At 54.6% G+C, this 19,441-nt stretch overlaps 1 protein-coding gene across 2 annotated transcripts in view; it reads left to right on the forward strand.

Moving 5' to 3' along the window:
* The window catches only part of ABTB2 (ankyrin repeat and BTB domain containing 2), a 184,615-nt gene that overhangs the window by 133,685 nt on the left and 31,489 nt on the right, over positions 1-19,441 (forward strand). For both annotated transcript variants that reach the window (XM_066363474.1, XM_066363477.1), the window contains exons 2-3: positions 490-636; positions 8,839-9,052. In XM_066363474.1, coding sequence (XP_066219571.1) covers positions 490-636; positions 8,839-9,052 — 361 coding nt within the window. The remainder of the gene's footprint in view (positions 1-489; positions 637-8,838; positions 9,053-19,441) is intronic.

The raw sequence follows: 19,441 nt of genomic DNA on the forward strand, positions 1-19,441 counted from the left end.
CTATAGCAAGTTGTTTTAGAAAGATTTATTCTGCCAAACTTAGCGAAAATCCAACATAAAGTACTTGGTAAGTCATTATTATTATATGCTGTAACTCTGCTTTATAAATTTTATAAAGTAAAGTTACTTCCCTACTTTATAAATCACCAATACTGTGGAACCGGTGGGCGGTTAGAAAATTTTACTACTAACAGAGATACAAAAGTGGGCTGTAGGTATAAAAAGGTTGACTACCCCTGCTGTAGATAGTGGATGAAGATGTGAAGGAGGAAGTGAATGCTTGGGTGGCCAGGTCCTTGTGCAGCTGCGAGAAAAGACAGTCTCCCTCGGCTTCACACCACATCTGTCAGTGGGCCACTCCTCGTCCTGGCCCCCTTCCCGCTGCCCACCGTCAGAAGTCGCTGTTCTCACGTGAAGCCCACTTGACCCCGCTCCACCAAGGGCTTTGCGTCTTCCCTGAGGTGACCTGCCTGCCTTGTTTCCCTACAGGGGTCCTCTCCCTCCCGGCATACTTCAGCCCCTACAATGGCGGGTCCCTGGGCCACGACGAGCGAGCCGACGCCTACGCTCAGCTGGAGCTGCGGACCCTGGAGCAGTCCCTCCTGGCCACCTGCGTGGGGAGCATCTCGGAGCTGAGTAAGTGTGGCAGCCCCGTCCAGCGGGCTCTCAGGGAGCAGGCGAGGGGGAGGCTGTCTTCTGGATCCCGGCCCCCTCCGCCTTTCCACTCGCTGAAAGCTCAGTCCTTCTAGGCCAGAGGTTGCAAGCCGGTGGCCCACAGACCGGGATGGTTTGGCCAGCATGGTGACTTAATCACACGCAAATCTGGAGAACTCAGATGACCTGGTGACACTTGGCTTCTGCGTGGCAGCCACGCAGGGGGAGGCTGTATAGCAGCTAAGTGGGCCCGGGTCCCCTGGGGCGTTGTCACCTGCCTCGTTATGCTATAGCCGGCCTGTTTCGTTCACCTGTGTTACCTGTCTGGCCCCCAAAATGGTGAGTTAACAGCCACTATTCTTTCTTGAAAGAAAGCACTCCTGAAACCTCGAGATAGAAGAAGGCTGCTCTGGCTGCAGGAGGGCATGGCAGGGCGGCCCTGGGAAGCTCCCTGGACTTCCGGGCTCTCTGGAGCACAGCTGGAAGCCCTTGGTCTAGGTCATTACCATCTGACGGCTGCTTCAAAGGAGTCTGTTAGGGGGCGAGAAACCGTATGCATCTCCTGATGTCTCCCTCTCGTCACCCCAGTTATTTGAGAAATCAGACTGCGCACCCTTCCCCCTTGGTTCTCCTTCCCTGTGCCATGAGACCACCCTGTGGAGGGGGCGGCCTGTCCAGGGTCAGAGCACATGGTATGGAGACGGATGGAGTTTCACCCTGCTCCCACCTTTCCTATCTGTGATTCCTTTGAGTGTCCTGGCCCCTGAACAATGAATAACAAACCTTTCTGTTTCTTTAGGAGGCAGCATCCTCCCTCCCTTCCTCCCTTCAGTCTTCCTCCCCTTACCAGGATAGGAAACAAAGGTGCCTGGTTCAAGGTCGCAGAGCAGATGAGCATTAGGGCTGGGAGAGAAAGCCGGACTTCCGGCTCTCTGTCTCCTGGGCGATGGCAGGATGGCCACCTGGGTCCCCTTCCCCTTGAGGGGCACTGCAGGAAATGGGCTCAGCGCATGGATTGATCTCCAGCCCTGCCGATTGTCTTCTGCACAGTGTGGTGTCTTTGAGGCCAAACGCAGCCTGTTTGGTAAACTCTCCTGCCCTGAGAACAGCGAAGGATGCCTTCAGCCCTCAGACCGGTGGAAGGCACCTTGGTTTTATTTTGTGACACTCTACCACTGAGCCAACTGGCCAGGGCCTGTTTTGCATTTTGAACTTTGAGTATGTACCATGAGCAAGGCACTTTACTTACATGAATTCATTCATTCCTCAGAACAACGCAGCAAGGTCTGTCCTGATGAGGGAACTGAGGCTTAGAGAAGAAAAGTGATTTTCGCTAAGACAGGTGGCAGAAAGAGTCAGGTGCAGGCCGGACTCCGGGTGGGCATGTGGTAGCAGAGCTCTTTCCACTTCGCGCTGTGGGCTCTCTGGACATGGCTGGCAGCCCTGTGGTAGCAGAGCTCTTTCCATTTCGCGCTGTGGGCTCTCTGGACGTGGCTGGCAGCCCTGTGGTAGCAGAGCTCTTTCCATTTCGCGCTGTGGGCTCTCTGGACGTGGCTGGCAGCCCTGTGGTAGCAGAGCTCTTTCCACTTCGCGCTGTGGGCTCTCTGGACGTGGCTGGCAGCCCTGTGGTAGCAGAGCTCTTCCCACTTTGCGCTGTGGGCTCTCTGGACATGGCTGGCAGCCCTGTGGTAGCAGAGCTCTTTCCACTTCGTGCTGTGGGCTCTCTGGACGTGGCTGGCAGCCCTGTGGTAGCAGAGCTCTTCTCACTTCGTGCTGTGGGCTCTCTGGACGTGGCTGGCAGCCCTGTGTGAGCAGAGCTCTTTCCACTTCGTGCTGTGGGCTCTCTGGACGTGGCTGGCAGCCCTGTGGTAGCAGAGCTCTTCCCACTTCATGCTGTGGGCTCTCTGGACGTGGCTGGCAGCCCTGTGTGAGCAGAGCTCTTTCCACTTCGTGCTGTGGGCTCTCTGGACGTGGCTGGCAGCCCTGTGTGAGCAGAGCTCTTCCCACTTTGCGCTGTGGGCTCTCTGGACACGGCTGGCAGCCCTGTGTGAGCAGAGCTCTTTCCACTTCATGCTGTGGGCTCTCTGGACGTGGCTGGCAGCCCTGTGGTAGCAGAGCTCTTTCCACTTCGTGCTGTGGGCTCTCTGGACGTGGCTGGCAGCCCTGTGTGAGCAGAGCTCTTTCCACTTCGTGCTGTGGGCTCTCTGGACGTGGCTGGCAGCCCTGTGGTAGCAGAGCTCTTTCCACTTCGTGCTGTGGGCTCTCTGGACATGGCTGGCAGCCCTGTGTGAGCAGAGCTCTTCCCACTTCGTGCTGTGGGCTCTCTGGACATGGCTGGCAGCCCTGTGGTAGCAGAGCTCTTTCCACTTCGCGCTGTGGGCTCTCTGGACGTGGCTGGCAGCCCTGTGGTAGCAGAGCTCTTTCCACTTCGCGCTGTGGGCTCTCTGGACGTGGCTGGCAGCCCTGTGGTAGCAGAGCTCTTCCCACTTTGCGCTGTGGGCTCTCTGGACGTGGCTGGCAGCCCTGTGTGAGCAGAGCTCTTTCCACTTCGTGCTGTGGGCTCTCTGGACGTGGCTGGCAGCCCTGTGGTAGCAGAGCTCTTTCCACTTCGTGCTGTGGGCTCTCTGGACGTTGCTGGCAGCCCTGTGTGAGCAGAGCTCTTCCCACTTTGCGCTGTGGGCTCTCTGGACACGGCTGGCAGCCCTGTGTGAGCAGAGCTCTTTCCACTTCGTGCTGTGGGCTCTCTGGACGTGGCTGGCAGCCCTGTGGTAGCAGAGCTCTTTCCACTTCGTGCTGTGGGCTCTCTGGACGTGGCTGGCAGCCCTGTGTGAGCAGAGCTCTTTCCACTTCGTGCTGTGGGCTCTCTGGACGTGGCTGGCAGCCCTGTGTGAGCAGAGCTCTTTCCACTTCGTGCTGTGGGCTCTCTGGACGTGGCTGGCAGCCCTGTGGTAGCAGAGCTCTTTCCACTTCGTGCTGTGGGCTCTCTGGACGTGGCTGGCAGCCCTGTGGTAGCAGAGCTCTTTCCACTTCGCGCTGTGGGCTCTCTGGACACGGCTGGCAGCCCTGTGTTAGCAGAGCTCTTTCCACTTTGCGCTGTGGGCTCTCTGGACATGGCTGGCAGCCCTGTGTTAGCAGAGGTCTTTCCACTTCGTGCTGTGGGCTCTCTGGACATGGCTAGCAGCCCTGTGTGAGCAGAGCTCTTTCCACTTCGCGCTGTGGGCTCTCTGGACGTGGCTGGCAGCCCTGTGTGAGCAGAGCTCTTTCCTCTTTGCGCTGTGGGCTCTCTGGACATGGCTGGCAGCCCTGTGTTAGCAGAGGTCTTTCCACTTCGTGCTGTGGGCTCTCTGGACATGGCTAGCAGCCCTGTGTGAGCAGAGCTCTTTCCACTTCGCGCTGTGGGCTCTCTGGACGTGGCTGGCAGCCCTGTGGTAGCAGAGCTCTTTCCACTTCGTGCTGTGGGCTCTCTGGACGTGGCTGGCAGCCCTGCCACCAGCACTCAGGGTTGCTGACATCGAGACCGGGCTTTGATCCTTTGTCTTTTCTCATGGTGGCCTCCGTGTCCATTCTAGTCCGCAGCCAGGCTGGGGGAGCATTCAGAAGCTCTCCTCAGGAGAAGACTTGGCCTTACTACTCAGCCCAGACGCAAAGTCCTATTGGCTCCACCTTCTAAAACTATCTCAAATTTTAGTTTGCCCCTTTTACCATCTCTAGTACTACCAATTCAGCCCAAACTAGGACCATTTAAAACACAAACTGGGTGATGTCACTCACCTGCTCACTACCCCCTCCATCCCTGCTATGGCTCTTCAGCTCACTCAATGAAATCCAATATCTTCATCATAGCCCCAAATCAAATGCATGATCTGGTTTTATTGCCTACTATTCTCTTGATGACTATGCTCCTAGCCAAGTACCTCCTACCCCAGGGCCTTTGCACCAGCTGTTCCCTGTGCCTGTTACCATTCCCCTTAAATACTCAAGTATGTTGGACTTCCACTTACTTCAACTCCCTGCCCAAATGACACCTTATTAGACAGGCCGTCCCTGAGCACCCTGCATAGATGAGCGTCCCAGTCTCATTCCTCTGTCTCTTCCCTGATGGCTTTGGTTTTTTCAAAACCCTGATCGCCATTTGACATTTATCATATAGTCACATGTAAATAGTCTGTCATCTCTCATCTGACTAGAATGTCAGCTTCGTGAGAACAGAGACTCTGTCTGTTTTGTCCCCTGCTGTCCTGTATCCTAGAGACTGGAGCAGTGCCAGATGCCATATGTGTCTATTAGTTCAAAGGAATGAGTTCTCTACTGCCCAGTGTGTGCCCCCTAAAACCCTCATAGGATTGGTCCACGTCCTGGCCCGGCCCTTCTCAGAGCAAAGGGAAGAAGCACCTCACAGCATCTTTTCACCGACGGCCGAGCAGGCTGTGTCTTGCTCCAGGTTGCCTGGGCTCCCTCGCTCTGGAAGCAGGGCTTTTGCTCACCCACGGTGAAGGCAGGAGGAGACAAGGTGGAGGCAGGTATTGCAATTTTTCTCTCCGAGACTAAAGAACTTAATGAGGTTAGTGATACTTGGCACGGAGCACCTTGTACCTAAAACTTTACCCCGGGTTTAACAGGCATTAGCTCCCTACACCTTGCCAAGACCAGCCTGCCAGGCCGGTGGAGACATCTCTCTCTTGCATCAGGCGCAGCTGTGTGGGGAGCCTGGGGACTGGTGTTTTTTCCTTGTCCCTCTCTACCCATGACAGTGTAAATGGCAAGGAATAAGAAGTAAACAAAACAGAACCCTTCATGTTAAAGGCAACCAGATGGCACAGGCCTCGTTTAGAAGACAACGCTGAATCCCAGACTCTCAGCGGGTTTTATTGGATGGCTCACCACACGCACTGGTCAGGCCAGACTGGAACCTGTAGCACCTCTGACATCAAGGCTCTTGTGATGAACAAGCCGCGAGCGCTTGGTTTTCATGCCCGGTGGGTGTTTCTGGGTTTCAGACTGAGGTTTCATCGAGCTTAGGATCAAGTGCTTTTCGAGTACAAGAACTTTCCAGAAGCGGCTCTGAGTGTCCACCTGTGCTCACGCAAGAGCCCAGCCCTGTCTGGGTTGCAGCTTCTCGAACTCGCTGTGCTGACGGCGGGGATTCCGTCCGCCCTCCTCCACACTCTGTTTAAACTGAAACTTTAATAAAACACAATAAAAAGTAAATGTCTAGAAAAGTGAAATTAAAGACATGTAAAATGCAAGCCAATTTTTTTATTATTATTAGATAGACATTGGTATGGGAGTTTTTATTTTTAATTTCTGAAATTTCTAAAACTAACTTGTTATGAGCCAGTAACAAACAGTTGGCAGACCCGTCCCCGTGTGCAGACCACACTTTAAGTAGCAACGGCGCCAACAGCCAAGAGCGAGCGGTGGGGAGACGGCCCCGGTTGAGGTCCTGGCTAGTTCCCTCACTAGTTGTGCAACTGGGACAGATCATTTAACTTCTGTGAGCCTATTGCCTCGTAAAATGGAAATACCTCCTTTAAGCGGTGGTTGTAAAGACTAAATGAGATGCTGTCTATCTTTTCATGTCTATTACGGAGCCTAGGAAATCTAAGGTGGCCGGGAGGGAAAGCGCTCCGGGAGAAGAGCCAAAGCGAGCGGCTTTCTTTGGCCATAAACGAGGGGTGCAGAGCAGTGCAAGCTTTTAGATGCTTGATCAGGGCTGTCTGCAGGCATCTGTCTTTTTGGTCTTTGAGAGAGACTGACAGCGTGCAGCTGGGCTTGGAGCCCAGAGCCCGGCGACCCCACCTCTGGCCACTCTGCTACTTCCCGAAGGCCTCTCTGTTCCTGGCTCCGTGTTAGGGAGCCCTTAAGAGACAGTCCCGTTTCTTTCCAGATTATTTTTTTGCCTGCATTCTGGCTGGAAATGTGCTGCCAAAGGGTTCTACACCAATAACAAGAAAACAGTCATAAGCCTAATGAATGATAACGACTTCTACCTTGTCTGCCCTGGAAAGGATCACTTCAACAAGACTTCTCTTTGATACTATCGTAGGCTCTCTGACTTCTCCTCCTCTTGGACCCGTGGTCCTGCCAGAAATGAGGACGCGTAGACCTGGAGAAGCAGAGCCAGGTTTCAGCTTGTGGCAGCCAAGGGCTGGCCTGGGGGGTGCCCGTGCCAGTTTCTACCACCCAGGAGCCCAAGGGCAGGGCTGGACCTGGCGTTCAGGACCTGGACTCCCATCCTGGGAAACGTGGGGCAGTGTTTGACTGTGGACAGAGGGCCTGGATAGGAAGAGCACCACAGGAGATGGCCCATAGGATAGAGTCATAATAATAGAACAGCAACCATAACTATGGTGTTATATTGACCCTTTGTCAAGTGCTTACTCTGTGCCAAGCATGGTGTTGGGTGCTTTACATGTATTGGAATCCTCACACTTTTTAGGTTAGGTATGATTATTTCCATTTTACTGATGAGGAAGCCAGGGCTCGGATCCATAAGTTACGTAAGGCACATGGGTTGGAAGGAGTAGAGCCCTGATTTGAAGCCAGGCGTGTCTGACCCTGGGATCTAGCCTCTTAGCCATTTACCTGGTCATTCTCAGACCTGGCTGCACATTAGACTCACCAGGGGAACTATTACAAAGTACAGATGCCCGGGTCCTGCCCTGGACCAGTTAAATCAGAGTCTTGGGTTTGGGACTTACTGCTCTCTGCCCTCTTGGCCCTGGGGCTTGCCAGAAGGCACCCGGGCAGCCAAGCCATCACTGCAGAGGTGAACAGTCAGGCGTGTAGAGAGGAGTGAGCACCTGGGGTCAGGGAGACAGAGGTCTCTTTCCCAGTAGAGATCTCCAATTCCAGGGGTGTCGTTGGCCTTGCTTGGAAGGCAAACACCATCGCTATGGCTGTCATGGAAAAATTGGGCAACTAATGAGCTCAAATCAAGCCCCACAAGATGCTGTATTTTAAAATGCAATGAAGGTATAAGGCCATTTCTACATTCCCTACATGTTCACTGAGCACCTCCTGTACAGGGTGCCAGGGACACAACGGAACGGAGATCAGACTCACAGAGCTGTAGAGTGAAGGTAAATTGAGTAAGGGAACGAATTGGTTCTGCCATACATTGAATGACACTTGCCGAATTAAAACCTGCTTATTTCTCCCTCCTTGGGGTCAGCCTTGTCCAGATGGGAAGTTGACCCACCGAGGAGGCACCCCGAGTTCCCAGGCCTGAGGAGAATGGAAAGGCGCCACTTCTCCCAGATCAGAGGGGCCTGCAGGTGCCTGGGCCGTCTGACCCGTCCTTTCTCAGCATTGTGGTCTCACACAATGAGGGGATGTTTCCTGCCCCGGCTGGGGGGATATTGAAAAGGCTTGACTTGGGCAGAAACACTGCACAGGATGTGGGGCCCTTAGCACCCCACAGACTGAAGGAGAGCAGGTGACAGCCCAGGCCAGAGCTCAGTTCCTAGACTTTGGACTCAGACAGGCTTTGATTCAGATGCAAACCCCACCATTTGCTAGCACCTGACCTTGGCTAACCTGTGTGCGCTGTGGCCTCCCTGTGACCAGGGAAATATGTAGGGCCAGTATTTGTCTACCTGATGAACCTCAATTTCTTCATCTGTAAAATGGGGATAATACTTGGCCTCCAGCATTTTAAGGATCAAATTCTATTTCCAGGGCAGTGCGTGCTTAGCACGTGGTGAGGACTCAATGGATGGTGGTGGTGTTGGTGGTAGTTTTGCCTGATGTGATAAGGTTGGAGGTGGCTTCTGTATGAAGTTCCTGGATGTTTGCATAAGGCAGCACAGGTGTGTCACCTGGCGCTGGCTGTTAGAGGCTGGGAAAAGAGGCCCAGAGAGGTTCCCTTGGTGGACGAGCTGGGGAGAGGCCCATGGGGTGGTGGAGATAGTGAGGATGTCGAAAAAGAAACCACATTAGCCTAAATTCTGGAGAAGATGGGCCAGCCAAGAGTTTCATTCAGCTATTAAGGCGAGACTGGAAGTGAAAGGGAAACTGAATTGCTGTTGTGTGTCTAGGTGACAGCTCCCAGCTCCGCCTATTGGCTCCGGGGTAAACAGTAATTACGGAGGTTTAAGCTGCGCATGTCCTTGGAGTAATGTGGGCCATGAACTCAGACTTCATTTTCTCTTTTTCTCTCCCTCCCTCGTGTCTCCCCTGCAGGTGACCTGGTTTCCCGAGCCATGCACCACATGCAGGGGCGCCACCCCCTGTGTCCCGGCTCCAGCCCCGCCCGGCAGGCCCGCCAGCCGCCCCAGCCCATCACCTGGTCCCCGGATGCCCTGCACACCCTCTACTACTTCCTGCGGTGTCCTCAGATGGAGTCCATGGAGAACCCCAACCTGGACCCCCCGAGAATGGCCCTGAACAATGAGCGGTAGGGGTCTTCCTCGGGCTGTGCACGTGGTGGGGGCAGGCTACCAGCGCGTGTTGACTGGCTGACCGACCTACTGGCAGGGTGGACAAGCTCCCTGGCGCAGGGGGTGCTGGGAGCGCAGTGGGATTGCTTTACCCGGGTTGATGCAGCCAGGGTCGGTGGGGATCAGAACGTGGACTTTGACCTCTGCCTCGGGTTTGCGGGCTCTAGTGCTCACTTCCTGGGCTCTCGAGAAATTCAGTTGTCTCTTTTATAAGGTGAGGTATTCGCACCTGCCTGGAAAGGTGGCAGTGAGGATGGAGTGTAATTAGGACAGTGTCTGGGTGTCATCGTCCTCCTTCAATGGCTGCTCTCACCTCTTTTGATGGCAGTGGGGTCACTGTTAGGGATCTGAGGCAGACCTTTGCCCCACCCACTCATGAACAGACCAGAACTTCGTGGCTCTGGCAGTAGGGGTAGTGGCTGGATAGCCCCAGGATCCCGGCCTGGGGCAGGGCCGCCCAGAACCGATGTACAGGCTGCACACTGCCCCAGGGGCCCAGCAGGGGGCACGAGTGAAGGACACACACCGGCCTGTCAGCCTAAGGACAGGGTACCCTTTCTACTTGGTCAGAGAGCCACCTTTTAAATTTTTTCTGCCTAGAGAGGTTCTTTTTTGTAATTTTTCCTAAACACCATATATGCTGACATGAGTCTCACCTGGAGGCCACCACATGGCCACCCAAGGCAGGATCTGTCCACGGGCTCAAGAATTGTGTGCCTGAAGGTCCTGGAAGTGGGAAAGACTCGCTTTGGTTGAGGAAGCCCCGTCTGCCTGCGTTCCACCACAGCAGGGCCCGGAGAGGGAGCTAGTCCGAGGCCTCCATGCCCATCGTGGAAGAAGACAACCTGGGGCCTGATTCAGAAGTGCCAGTGCCTTCCCAGGCCCCTGCCCCGGCTGCCCGTTGTCTCTGAGTGGCATTGAGTCTCAGCAGCTCTGTGGTCCTCACGCCACATCATAGCCACGCCCACTTGTCCAATGCCTCCACAGTCACAGAAAGCAAAGGTATAACGATAGATTTCTGCACCCAGTTCATAAAAACAGCCACCATGCCTGACCAGGCAGTGGTACATTGGTTAGAGTGTCAGACTGGGACACAGAGGACCCAGGTTCCAAACCATGAGGTTGCCGGCTTGAGCACGAGCTCATCGAGCTTGAGTGTGGGATCATAGACATGACCCCATGGGCACTGGCTTGAGCCCAAAGGTCACTGGCTTGAAGCCCCAGGTCACTAGCTAGAGCAAGTGGACACTCGCTCTGCTGTAGCCCCGGTCAAGGCACATATGAGAAAGCAATCATTGAACAACTAAGGTGCCACAACGAAGAATTGACGCTTCTCATCTTTCTCCCTTCCTGTCTGTCTGCCCGTCCCTATCTGTCCCTCTCTCTGACTCTCTGTCTCTATTTTATTTTTTTCTATTATTATTATTTTTTTTTTTGGTATTTTGCTGAAGTTGGAAACAGGGAGGCAGTCAGACAGACTCCCGCATGCGCCCAACTGGGATCCACCGGCACGCCCACCAGGGGGTGATGCTCTACCCATCTGGGGCGTTGCTTTGTTGCAACCAGAGCCATTCTAGCGCCTGAGGCAGAGGCCACAGAGCCATCCCCAGTGCCTGGGCCAACTTTGCTCCAATTGAGCCCTGGCTGTGGGAGGGGAAGAGAGAGACAGAGAGGAAGGAGATGGGGAGGGGTGGAGAAGCAGATGGGTGCTTCTTCTGTGTGCCCTGGCCGGGAATCAAACCCAGGACTCCTGCACGCCAGGCCAACGCTCTACTACTGAGCCAACCGGCCAGGGCCTCTGTCTCTGTTTAAAAAAAAAAAAAGCCATCGTGAACATACTGGATATCCTACAGACATACGTCAGACTGAGAGCTGGGAATGAGGAGTTAGGTGGCCTGGGCAAGGTTCCAACTTTCCAGAGCCTCAAGTTCCTTGGCTGTAACCATGGGGGTGGTGATGAAGCAGTTGTAAGGATTAAATAATGACAGCATTTGCTGAGCACTTACTATGTGCTAGCCACAGTGCCGAGCACTTTCCACATGTTAGCGCCTCTGATGCACACACTTCCAGGATGTGGGCGCTCTTTGCAGCCCCATTTTACAGATGAGTAAGTGGAGGCAGAGATTCAGTCCCTTGTCAGGGCCACATAGGCCCTGCTCGTAACCACTACATGTACTGCCTGGCATTACAAGAGACGTAAAGGAGCAGCGACCCAGTACACGCATATAGTCGATTCCCAGTAAATGCCGCCACAGTTATTATTAGTGGTACCATTATTAGATCGTCATTGTCTTATTCCTCTGGGAGATGAACAGCGTTTACAGGATAGTATTTACAGGTCCCTCTGGGCCCATCAGGTGGCGGCCCCGGGTATCTGACGGAAGCATCTAGCAGGGAGGTGGAACCAGAGTGTGGGCCCTAAGCCCCAGCTGCTTCTACTTTGTGAAGAAATTGTTGTGGTTGGAGTGTGGCTGGGAGGGGAAAGGGCAAAGAAAACATTTGGGGTGGGGGAGGAAGAGGAGGCTTGCTTAGGGTTTGGTGAGGTCCCGGGGGCTCTAGACTGGGCCTGCTCACCCAAGCAGAGGCGGCTGGGGAAGAGGACAAGGCGCCTCCCTTGGACCTGTTGCCCTGGGCTGGGCTGCTTGGCCGTCCGGCTGTGAGCCTGGCTTCTGGCCATGGGTCAGGCCAGGGAGGTGCTCCTCTGTGGGCGCTGTGCCCGGAACCCCCTGATGTCTTTCTGGTTTTCTCCTGGGAGGATTCCCAGTCCCGGATGCTCTGCATAGCATCAGGGTTTCTGAGGGCCCGAGCTGCCTGTCTGCTAGTCTGTAATTGCTGAGCTCGAGTGGTAACTCACACGTGATGCTCTGCACAGCATCAGGGTTCCTGAGGGCCTGAGCTGCCTGTCTGCTAGTCTGTAATGGCTGAGCTCGAGTGGTAACTCACACGTGATGCTCTGCATAGCATCAGGGTTCCTGAGGACCTGAGCTGCCTGTCTGCTAGTCTGTAATTGCTGAGCTCGAGTGGTAACTCACACGTGTTCGTGTTCCCATACCTCAGCATTCAAAATCCACGCTGTCTGTGACACAAAGCATTGAGTAGCAAAGGCGTCTTCACACGAATCATTTCCAGTGACTATCATAGACACGTGGGAAATTGGAACCACCATTAGAAAAAAAAAATCCCCAAATCTGAGATTTGGGCACTGACAGGAGGACCCCCTAAGGCCACCCAGGCCCGCAGACAGCCCGACAGCTCTGGTGGCCTGCCTCCTGGCTGCGGACATGGATCCTGCTGCGATTGGACTCGCTCCTACAGGGCAGGTCCCGGGGAGCCTGGCTGGCCTTTCGTGGAGGCCACTGAGCTCACGTGTGACTGCAGGCTGGGCCCATGTCCCCTTCGGGCACTATCACTCTGATGGCCCTTCCCCCCCCCCCCAATTACAGTTGACATACAATATTATGTTAGCTTCAGGTATACAACATAGTGATTAGACATCTATATGCCTCATGAAGTGATCACCCCGATAAGTCTAGTAGGACCTTTCTGATACAATTAGTTTCTCTTACAGCATTACTGACTCTCTGTGCCCCTCCAATATCCTCACCGGAGCTCTGGGGAAAACCTTCTTGTACTCAAAGGAGCTAGAGTTTGCTGGAGCTCCCAGGTGATGGAGCTTTGCTCCTGAGAGTCTGGGAATCGGTGTCCGTCTGTCTCTCTCCCTCTCTTTATTTCCTCCATTTCCTCCCTCTGGCTCATGTCAGGAGCGTGGGTGCCAGGTCCCCAACCAGAATTGGTCAGAACGTCTGATTTCAGATGTGTGGCCCCGGAGACCTCTGTTTGGGGATTTGGTGGATTGGGCATTTCTGGGTCTGTTGGGAGTGAGTGACCGTCCCGCTGCCTTGTCCCTGTGGGTTGAGGAGCTCAGTCCGATGCTGTGGGTTTGGCCGCGTGGCACCGTTCACAGGGCCACTCAGGTCTGTGCTCATAGATTTCTGCTTTAAAGGAATTACCTTCTTCCTTCCAATTGGGGGCCATGTGACCACATCCGAACTGCTAAGGGGTGGGACATGTGTTCACTCCCCTTGTATGAAGCTCGTCACGATGTTCCCTGCTATGCCGCATACTGCCTCTGCACTACCAGTCTGAGTATCCCTCCTGCTCTGGGCCTGGGAGGGAGGTGGTGGGAGGAGGGAGTTGTGAAAACAGGGGAGCTCAGGGTAGAGAGTGGAGCAGCTTTGCAGGGGACACCGAGGCTCTGTAATGTGCCCCCACCTTCTGCTACTGTGAGCCGGGCGGCACCGAGGAAAAGGGCACAGGCTTTGGAGCAGGGACCCTGCCATGCCTAGGACTCCTCGCCTGTAAAATGGGGCTAAGTGATCCCATCTGGGAGGAGATAACATATCTAAGGGCATCTACCCGCTTCTGTTTCTTTTGTTTCCCATGACAAACCTGTGAGGCAGGTACCGACACTACCTCTATTTTACAAATGAGGGCACAAGGTGTGGGTGTCCAGCTGCTGAGTGGCTGGACAGGGCCTTGAATCAGGTGTCTCTGGTTTTCTGGTATGCCTTTCACCATACCAGGCTACAGCCTGCCCACCCAGCTGCTGAGAGCTGGTCCTGAAGTTCTGAGATGATCTGGGTGGGTCCCAGCCCCACCTGCCTCTCCTCTCCCAGGCCGCCGCCCTGGCCGCCCAGGGAGAGCCTCTCAGCTGGCACCTCCCTGCACCCTCCCCGGATGCCTCTCTGGCTGGCAGTCCCTGCATCAGCAAGGCACAAGGCAGGCTCAAGTTCAGGGTGAGTCACAGCTGCTGCCCTGCAGAGCGTGTCATCACCCGAGACCAAGCTTGGAAAGTGAAAGAGCTCGCTGTTGGGGATCCGAGGTTACCCAGGGAGATGGGGAAGCCTCCTCCTCCCAGTTCCGGAGGGAGCGGACACCACCTGGCTGACTGCTGCCCTTGCTAGCTGTGCCTGCAGGCTGCGGGATGCTGAGCGGGAACAGCCTCCCGGGTGGAGGGTACCTCCTCAGTCGTCGTCGACCCGGGAAGGGGGAGACAGGCTGCGTGGGCACGCAGGAGCGGCAGATGCAGGGCCGGAGAAGGCGTCATCAGGCAGAGCCCACGGAGGGAGACAGACACGGCGAGAGGGGCGGAAGGGGTTGAGGGGGAGAGGAGGTGAACCAGCGCTCTGCTTCAGAACCTCGGGTACCAGGGCCCAGCTCAGCAGGTGGCATGACAAGCGCAGCTGCCAGCCGCAGGAGCAGAGGAGCCAGGCCCGTGAGGAATACCTGGGAACACTGGGAATGACAGTGGGCCGCCCGTCCACAAAGCAGTCCATTTGCTTAAGCCTTGGCCCCAGCCCTTTGCATCTCCCTGTCCCCCATCCGAGCTGTGCCCCTTCGTGAAGGGCGGCATACTCAGAAGGCTCGGTGCCGGCCAGTGTTCAGGACACAAAGCCAGGAGAACCCTGGGGGCCTGGCCAGTCTGATTTGGGATGAAGCCTAGAAACGCCTGGTGTCATAATTTCTTAGCCAGCCAGAGTTCTATCTGAGGAGGCAATTGCTACTCAAAGACGTGTGTTTGAGGTCTGACTCATATCTCCCGATTTGAGCACCTCCGGCCAGTCAGTCTCTGCAAAGCTCGTGTTCTGTAGACAGCTAACATTCAGTCCCTACAGCCACCTACAAGGCTTGAGGGCTCAATGAGTTAATGTATGTAGCACGTTTAGAACAGTACCTGAGACACAGGGAACCCATGGCAGTATTAGCCACCATGATGAACAGCATGGTCACTGTATTAGCAGGGGTGCACGGCACCCGGGAGAGACAGGGAGGAGCCGTGTAGTAGAGCCAGGGAACAGGAACGTGATGCAGAACTGAGCTGCAGAGGGAGCCCGACCTCGTGGGCCAAAGTAGGGCGGGCTGAGCTGGTGGCCTGGAAGGCCCTGCCCCAGGGAGCCGGCTCGGTGGAGTCTGTGCTGGGCTGGCTTTTATTTGCTCCTCTCCCTGTACCTGAACCCCTCTGAGAATGAAGGGAGCAGAAGGCTCCCGGAAGCCCCTCCTACACTGCTTACCTTGATGTGTGACGAGAGATGCTCCTACCAAGGGCGCCCCGCCTCCCACCCAGACACCCCAGCCTGGAGCTGACTGGTCATCCTGCGCCACCAGGCAGGGTCAAGAGGAACAAAGTGATGGTTCAGTACTAATCTTAGCTCCCAGTTCCCATAAAGCTATTTTTGCACAGGCTACCGGGGCTACTGCTCAAAGGTAGGAGCCGTGGTCCAGGTGAGATCCTGGCAGAAGATGCTGTGTGCCCGGCCCAGCTCTCAGCTGCCCTCTTCCCTGTCATGCCGGCCAAGACGTTTCCAGCAAATATGTGAACAGAACTTGAAGAAGCTGCAGTGGGCAAAGGTGTCAGTCCTTATGGGTCCCATCCACTCCATCGGAAGTCCACACCAGTGGCTTCGGATGCTGCCAAAGGGTCATCCTGGAGGTGTTACTGCTTCTACCTTCCAGCAGTAGGACATGTCAGGTCATTTCTTGGCCGTACTGTCCTCATGGGTAAAATGGTAAAGATGATAAGATGTCTACTAGGGTTAAATGAGATAAAACAGTAAGTCACTCAGCGCCTAGCACAGGAAGAGTACCTATTAAATGAGGGCCGCCATCCTCTTCCTCCTCACAATTGTAACGGTCATAGGCGTGTGTAGATGGCAGGTTTGACATCCAGAATAGTCTTTCTTTGTTGATGTAGGATGACATTTCTTAAAATGTGGTCTCAAGGGTTGTCTTGGTTAGTAATACAATTGCTAATACTACTCTTGATATTAACTAATGTAAACCACTATGACTCACAATAATAATTAATAGTGCAACTACTTGCAAACACTACTAATTACAACGGGCATCACAGGGCACATATCAATAGAGACAGATACCACCTCAAGCACTTTCCTTAGTAACTCACATTTCTCCCGGGATGTCTGTAGATCAGCGATGGAGGGAGGGGCAGGATTATGAAGAGGAGCTTATGTGATTGAGTCTGCAGCCTCCTGAGGGAGGTGAAAACAAGACAGAAGACAAACGGATCAGCACAAACCAGCAGACAGTGTTGGGGAGGCTGGGCTGCGTGGCGATGCCTTAGGTGGACCCGCAGGCCCTGCAGCCGGCCTGGATCCAGCCCCGGCTCTGCCTCCTAGGACTGAGTGGCCTCCATGGCAGTGCCTTAGGTGGACCCGCAGGCCCTGCAGCCGGCCTGGATCCAGCCCCGGCTCTGCCTCCTAGAACTGAGTGGCCTCCATGGCGGTGCCTTCGGTGGACCCGCAGGCCCTGCAGCCGGCCTGGATCCAGCCCCGGCTCTGCCTCTTAGGACTGAGTGGTCTCCATGGCGATGCCTTAGGTGGACCCACAGGCCCTGCAGCCGGCCTGGATCCAGCCCCGGCTCTGCCTCTTAGGACTGAGTGGTCTCCATGGCGGTGCCTTCGGTGGACCCGCAGGCCCTGCAGCCGGCCTGGATCCAGCCCCGGCTCTGCCTCTTAGGACTGAGTGGCCTCAGGTGTGTCGTGTGGCCTCTGTGCCTCTGCCAGTTCTTCTTAGCTTGGGAATAATAGTGTGGACCTCACAGGGGTGTTGTGGGTGTTGACCGCGTTAACACTGTATGTAGAGCTTAGAATACTGGCTGGCACATAGTATGTGTCAGTCATCATTGTCTTCACCATCATCATATTCAAGAGGATCCTTGCAAAGGCTGGAGCAGTTGGGGGGTGGCATCAGGCCAGACGGGGATGGTTACTGGCCTGAAGAGACAGCCATAGGCGATTGGGACAGGCAGGGTGGCATGCACAGCAGAAGTCACAGAAGGACTGTTGTTGTTTGTAAGTGCATATTTAAGTCATCGCTAATTGTTGCTTGCGTAGGCAAATGCTTCCTGGTGGGGCTCCATGCACCCTCAGAGATGCCCTGGATGAGGGTCAGCCCAGCTCTGTGGTCACAGCAAGGCCCTTTCCCTTCTGAGCCTCGGCTTCCTCCTGTGCAAAGTGAAGATCTGAGCAGTGCCAGCTTCCGGGGGGGTCCCCAAGTTCTGGGGAAATGCCCCCCACACGGGAGAGGTCCACAGTGAGGAGAGAGGCGCCTCTTTGTTCCTTTCCAGATGCAGAGGGGGGGTGTTTCCCTCCGACGAGCACTTTACATAAATAGGAAGCGCCCATGACGGGCTGTGTGCTCAGTCTGAAGAAGGGGGCTCGTTAGGCTTTTGCTCAGCTTGCGAAAGTGTTTTCTTATCAGATAATAGAGATGATGGCAGTGGTGGCTTCATGCTACTTAAGGACTTGTGGTTTCCTTAAATACCATTTCAAGAAGATTTGCCATGTTAAGCTCTTTTCTCTCTTTTCCTCTCCTCTTTTTTGTGCATTTAATCCCCATCTGTTTGCCCAAAGTGGAAGCAGAGGAAATAAGAATAGCTGCTGGGTGAGTGAAGCTCTTGTTTCCGTGTGTCCCCAGACTGGCGCGTCCAGGCGCCCCTGGCGGGACTTGCCGATGGTCTGCGGAGCGCCCAGGAAGCTGGCCCTGCCTCTGCGGTCGTTCCCCGTCACCTTACCGCTCTTTCTGTTTAATTCTGAGCACCTCCTTCTATCTGAAATCACATCGCTTCTGTATTTGTCTACTTACTTGTCTCGCCTCCTCGCCCCTCCAGAATGTAAGTGTCATGGGTCGTCCTTGTTCCCACTGTGTCCTCGGCATGCAGAGCAGTCCGTAGCTCGTAGTGGGCAGTTTAATGTTTTGCTCAGTTAGTGAAGGGGGCTGTAGAGCCTGAAGGTCGGACTCTGTGGGGTCTCTGCTGCCGTTTACCAGTTATTTTCTTTGTGATATCATTTCTGAGGCCTCGGTTTCCCCAGCTTTTCTTGGAAAATGGCATGCCCTACTTCCAAAGGTTTTCATGGGAATCAAATGAGGTAGTATATTGTATGTAAAGGGTTTCTGTGCAAACTGAACTCTTCACACCTGGCAGCTACTGTGATCAGTACACGTATTTGTCACAAACCTGTGAAAGCACTAGAATTACTAAATCTTGTTTAATGCGTAAATAATTCAAAAACAGTGGTGAATTTGAATGTCACATCTACTCAGAAAGCATGTTTTCTCTCCCTCTCTTATACTCCTTCCTCCGTCCCTGCTCTTAATTCCCTCTTAACTCAGCCCTCAGTAGCCAGGGAGCCAGAGGTGAGGTAGACCAGATGTCAAAAAGGACTCATTCAGTGAGGACTGTTTTGGACAGACGCATGTACCAACTTTAGATTTGTCATAGCCTACCACCCAAGGATTTCAAAGAACTCCAAGAACTGGATTTCATCCAAAGACCAAGAAGTCAGTCAAGGGCTTTCTAAAGTTGATGGTGTCCCGTGTCCCAGGCCCCTGGCTTGTTGGTTTGGCCACAGTGCCAACATATGATGGGCCGTCACTGCCGAGTGTTATGCTTGGAAGTGATACGACCTGGTTTATTTTTTACACGGGCCAGCGGCATCTAGACAAAGCTTTACTGTGTCTGAAGCACTTCAAATGTGCAGCTGTCTAACAGATCTTCTCACTAGCTTTTGGAGGAAGCCATGGTCATCATTTACAGATGAGCAGACTGAGGCCCTGCAAGACAGAGGGGCGCCCAAGGTCACAGCTAGGAGGAGGCAGAGCTGAGCCCAGGCAGGGAGCTTCGATGATAGCAACACAGCGAATTCACCTGGTCCGCCTCCCAGGAGAGAGGAGGCAGGCCTGGAAGCCGGGCCTCCTGTCTTCATCTCTGCTGCCCAGCACGACTGAGTGGGCACCTGCTGGCAGCCTCTTCCCCAGCAGACTTGAGTTCACTGACCCCGGGTGGCCAACTTGAGGGCGGGCCTCTGTCCAGCATCCAAAAAGGAATGCTCCAGGGGTTGGCGGCGTACAGAGGAAGTGGCAGTGCCAGGTAACGGGCTAGAGACAGCACAGGATCCTGGCCTGGCGTTGACAAGCGCCCTCAGAGGCTACCTGTTGCATATGACTTCCTGTCCCATTGTTGAGCCCACAGGCCTCACAGAAAAGGGGAAGACGGGGAGCCGCCAGGCCCTGGGGCCCCGGTCATTCATTTGAAGTGTTTTTATAACACAGCAGCAACAATCCTCTTTGTCTACAATATCACTGGAAAATCCCACCTCGAAAGGGAATTGAATTTGCTTTCTTAAACAAGGTCTTTCTTAGAGAGGCTGAGCTGTTGACCTTCCAGACTGCGAGTCGGGGCAAGAGGAGCTCGGGGTCCCTGGTGGCAGGTCGGGCTGCTCCCTGGCCTGCTCCTACTCGCCCGCCAGGCAGGTCCTCAGATTTCC

The sequence above is a fragment of the Saccopteryx leptura genome, chromosome 1, assembly GCF_036850995.1.
Source record: "Saccopteryx leptura isolate mSacLep1 chromosome 1, mSacLep1_pri_phased_curated, whole genome shotgun sequence".
Lineage (NCBI taxonomy): Eukaryota > Metazoa > Chordata > Mammalia > Chiroptera > Emballonuridae > Saccopteryx > Saccopteryx leptura.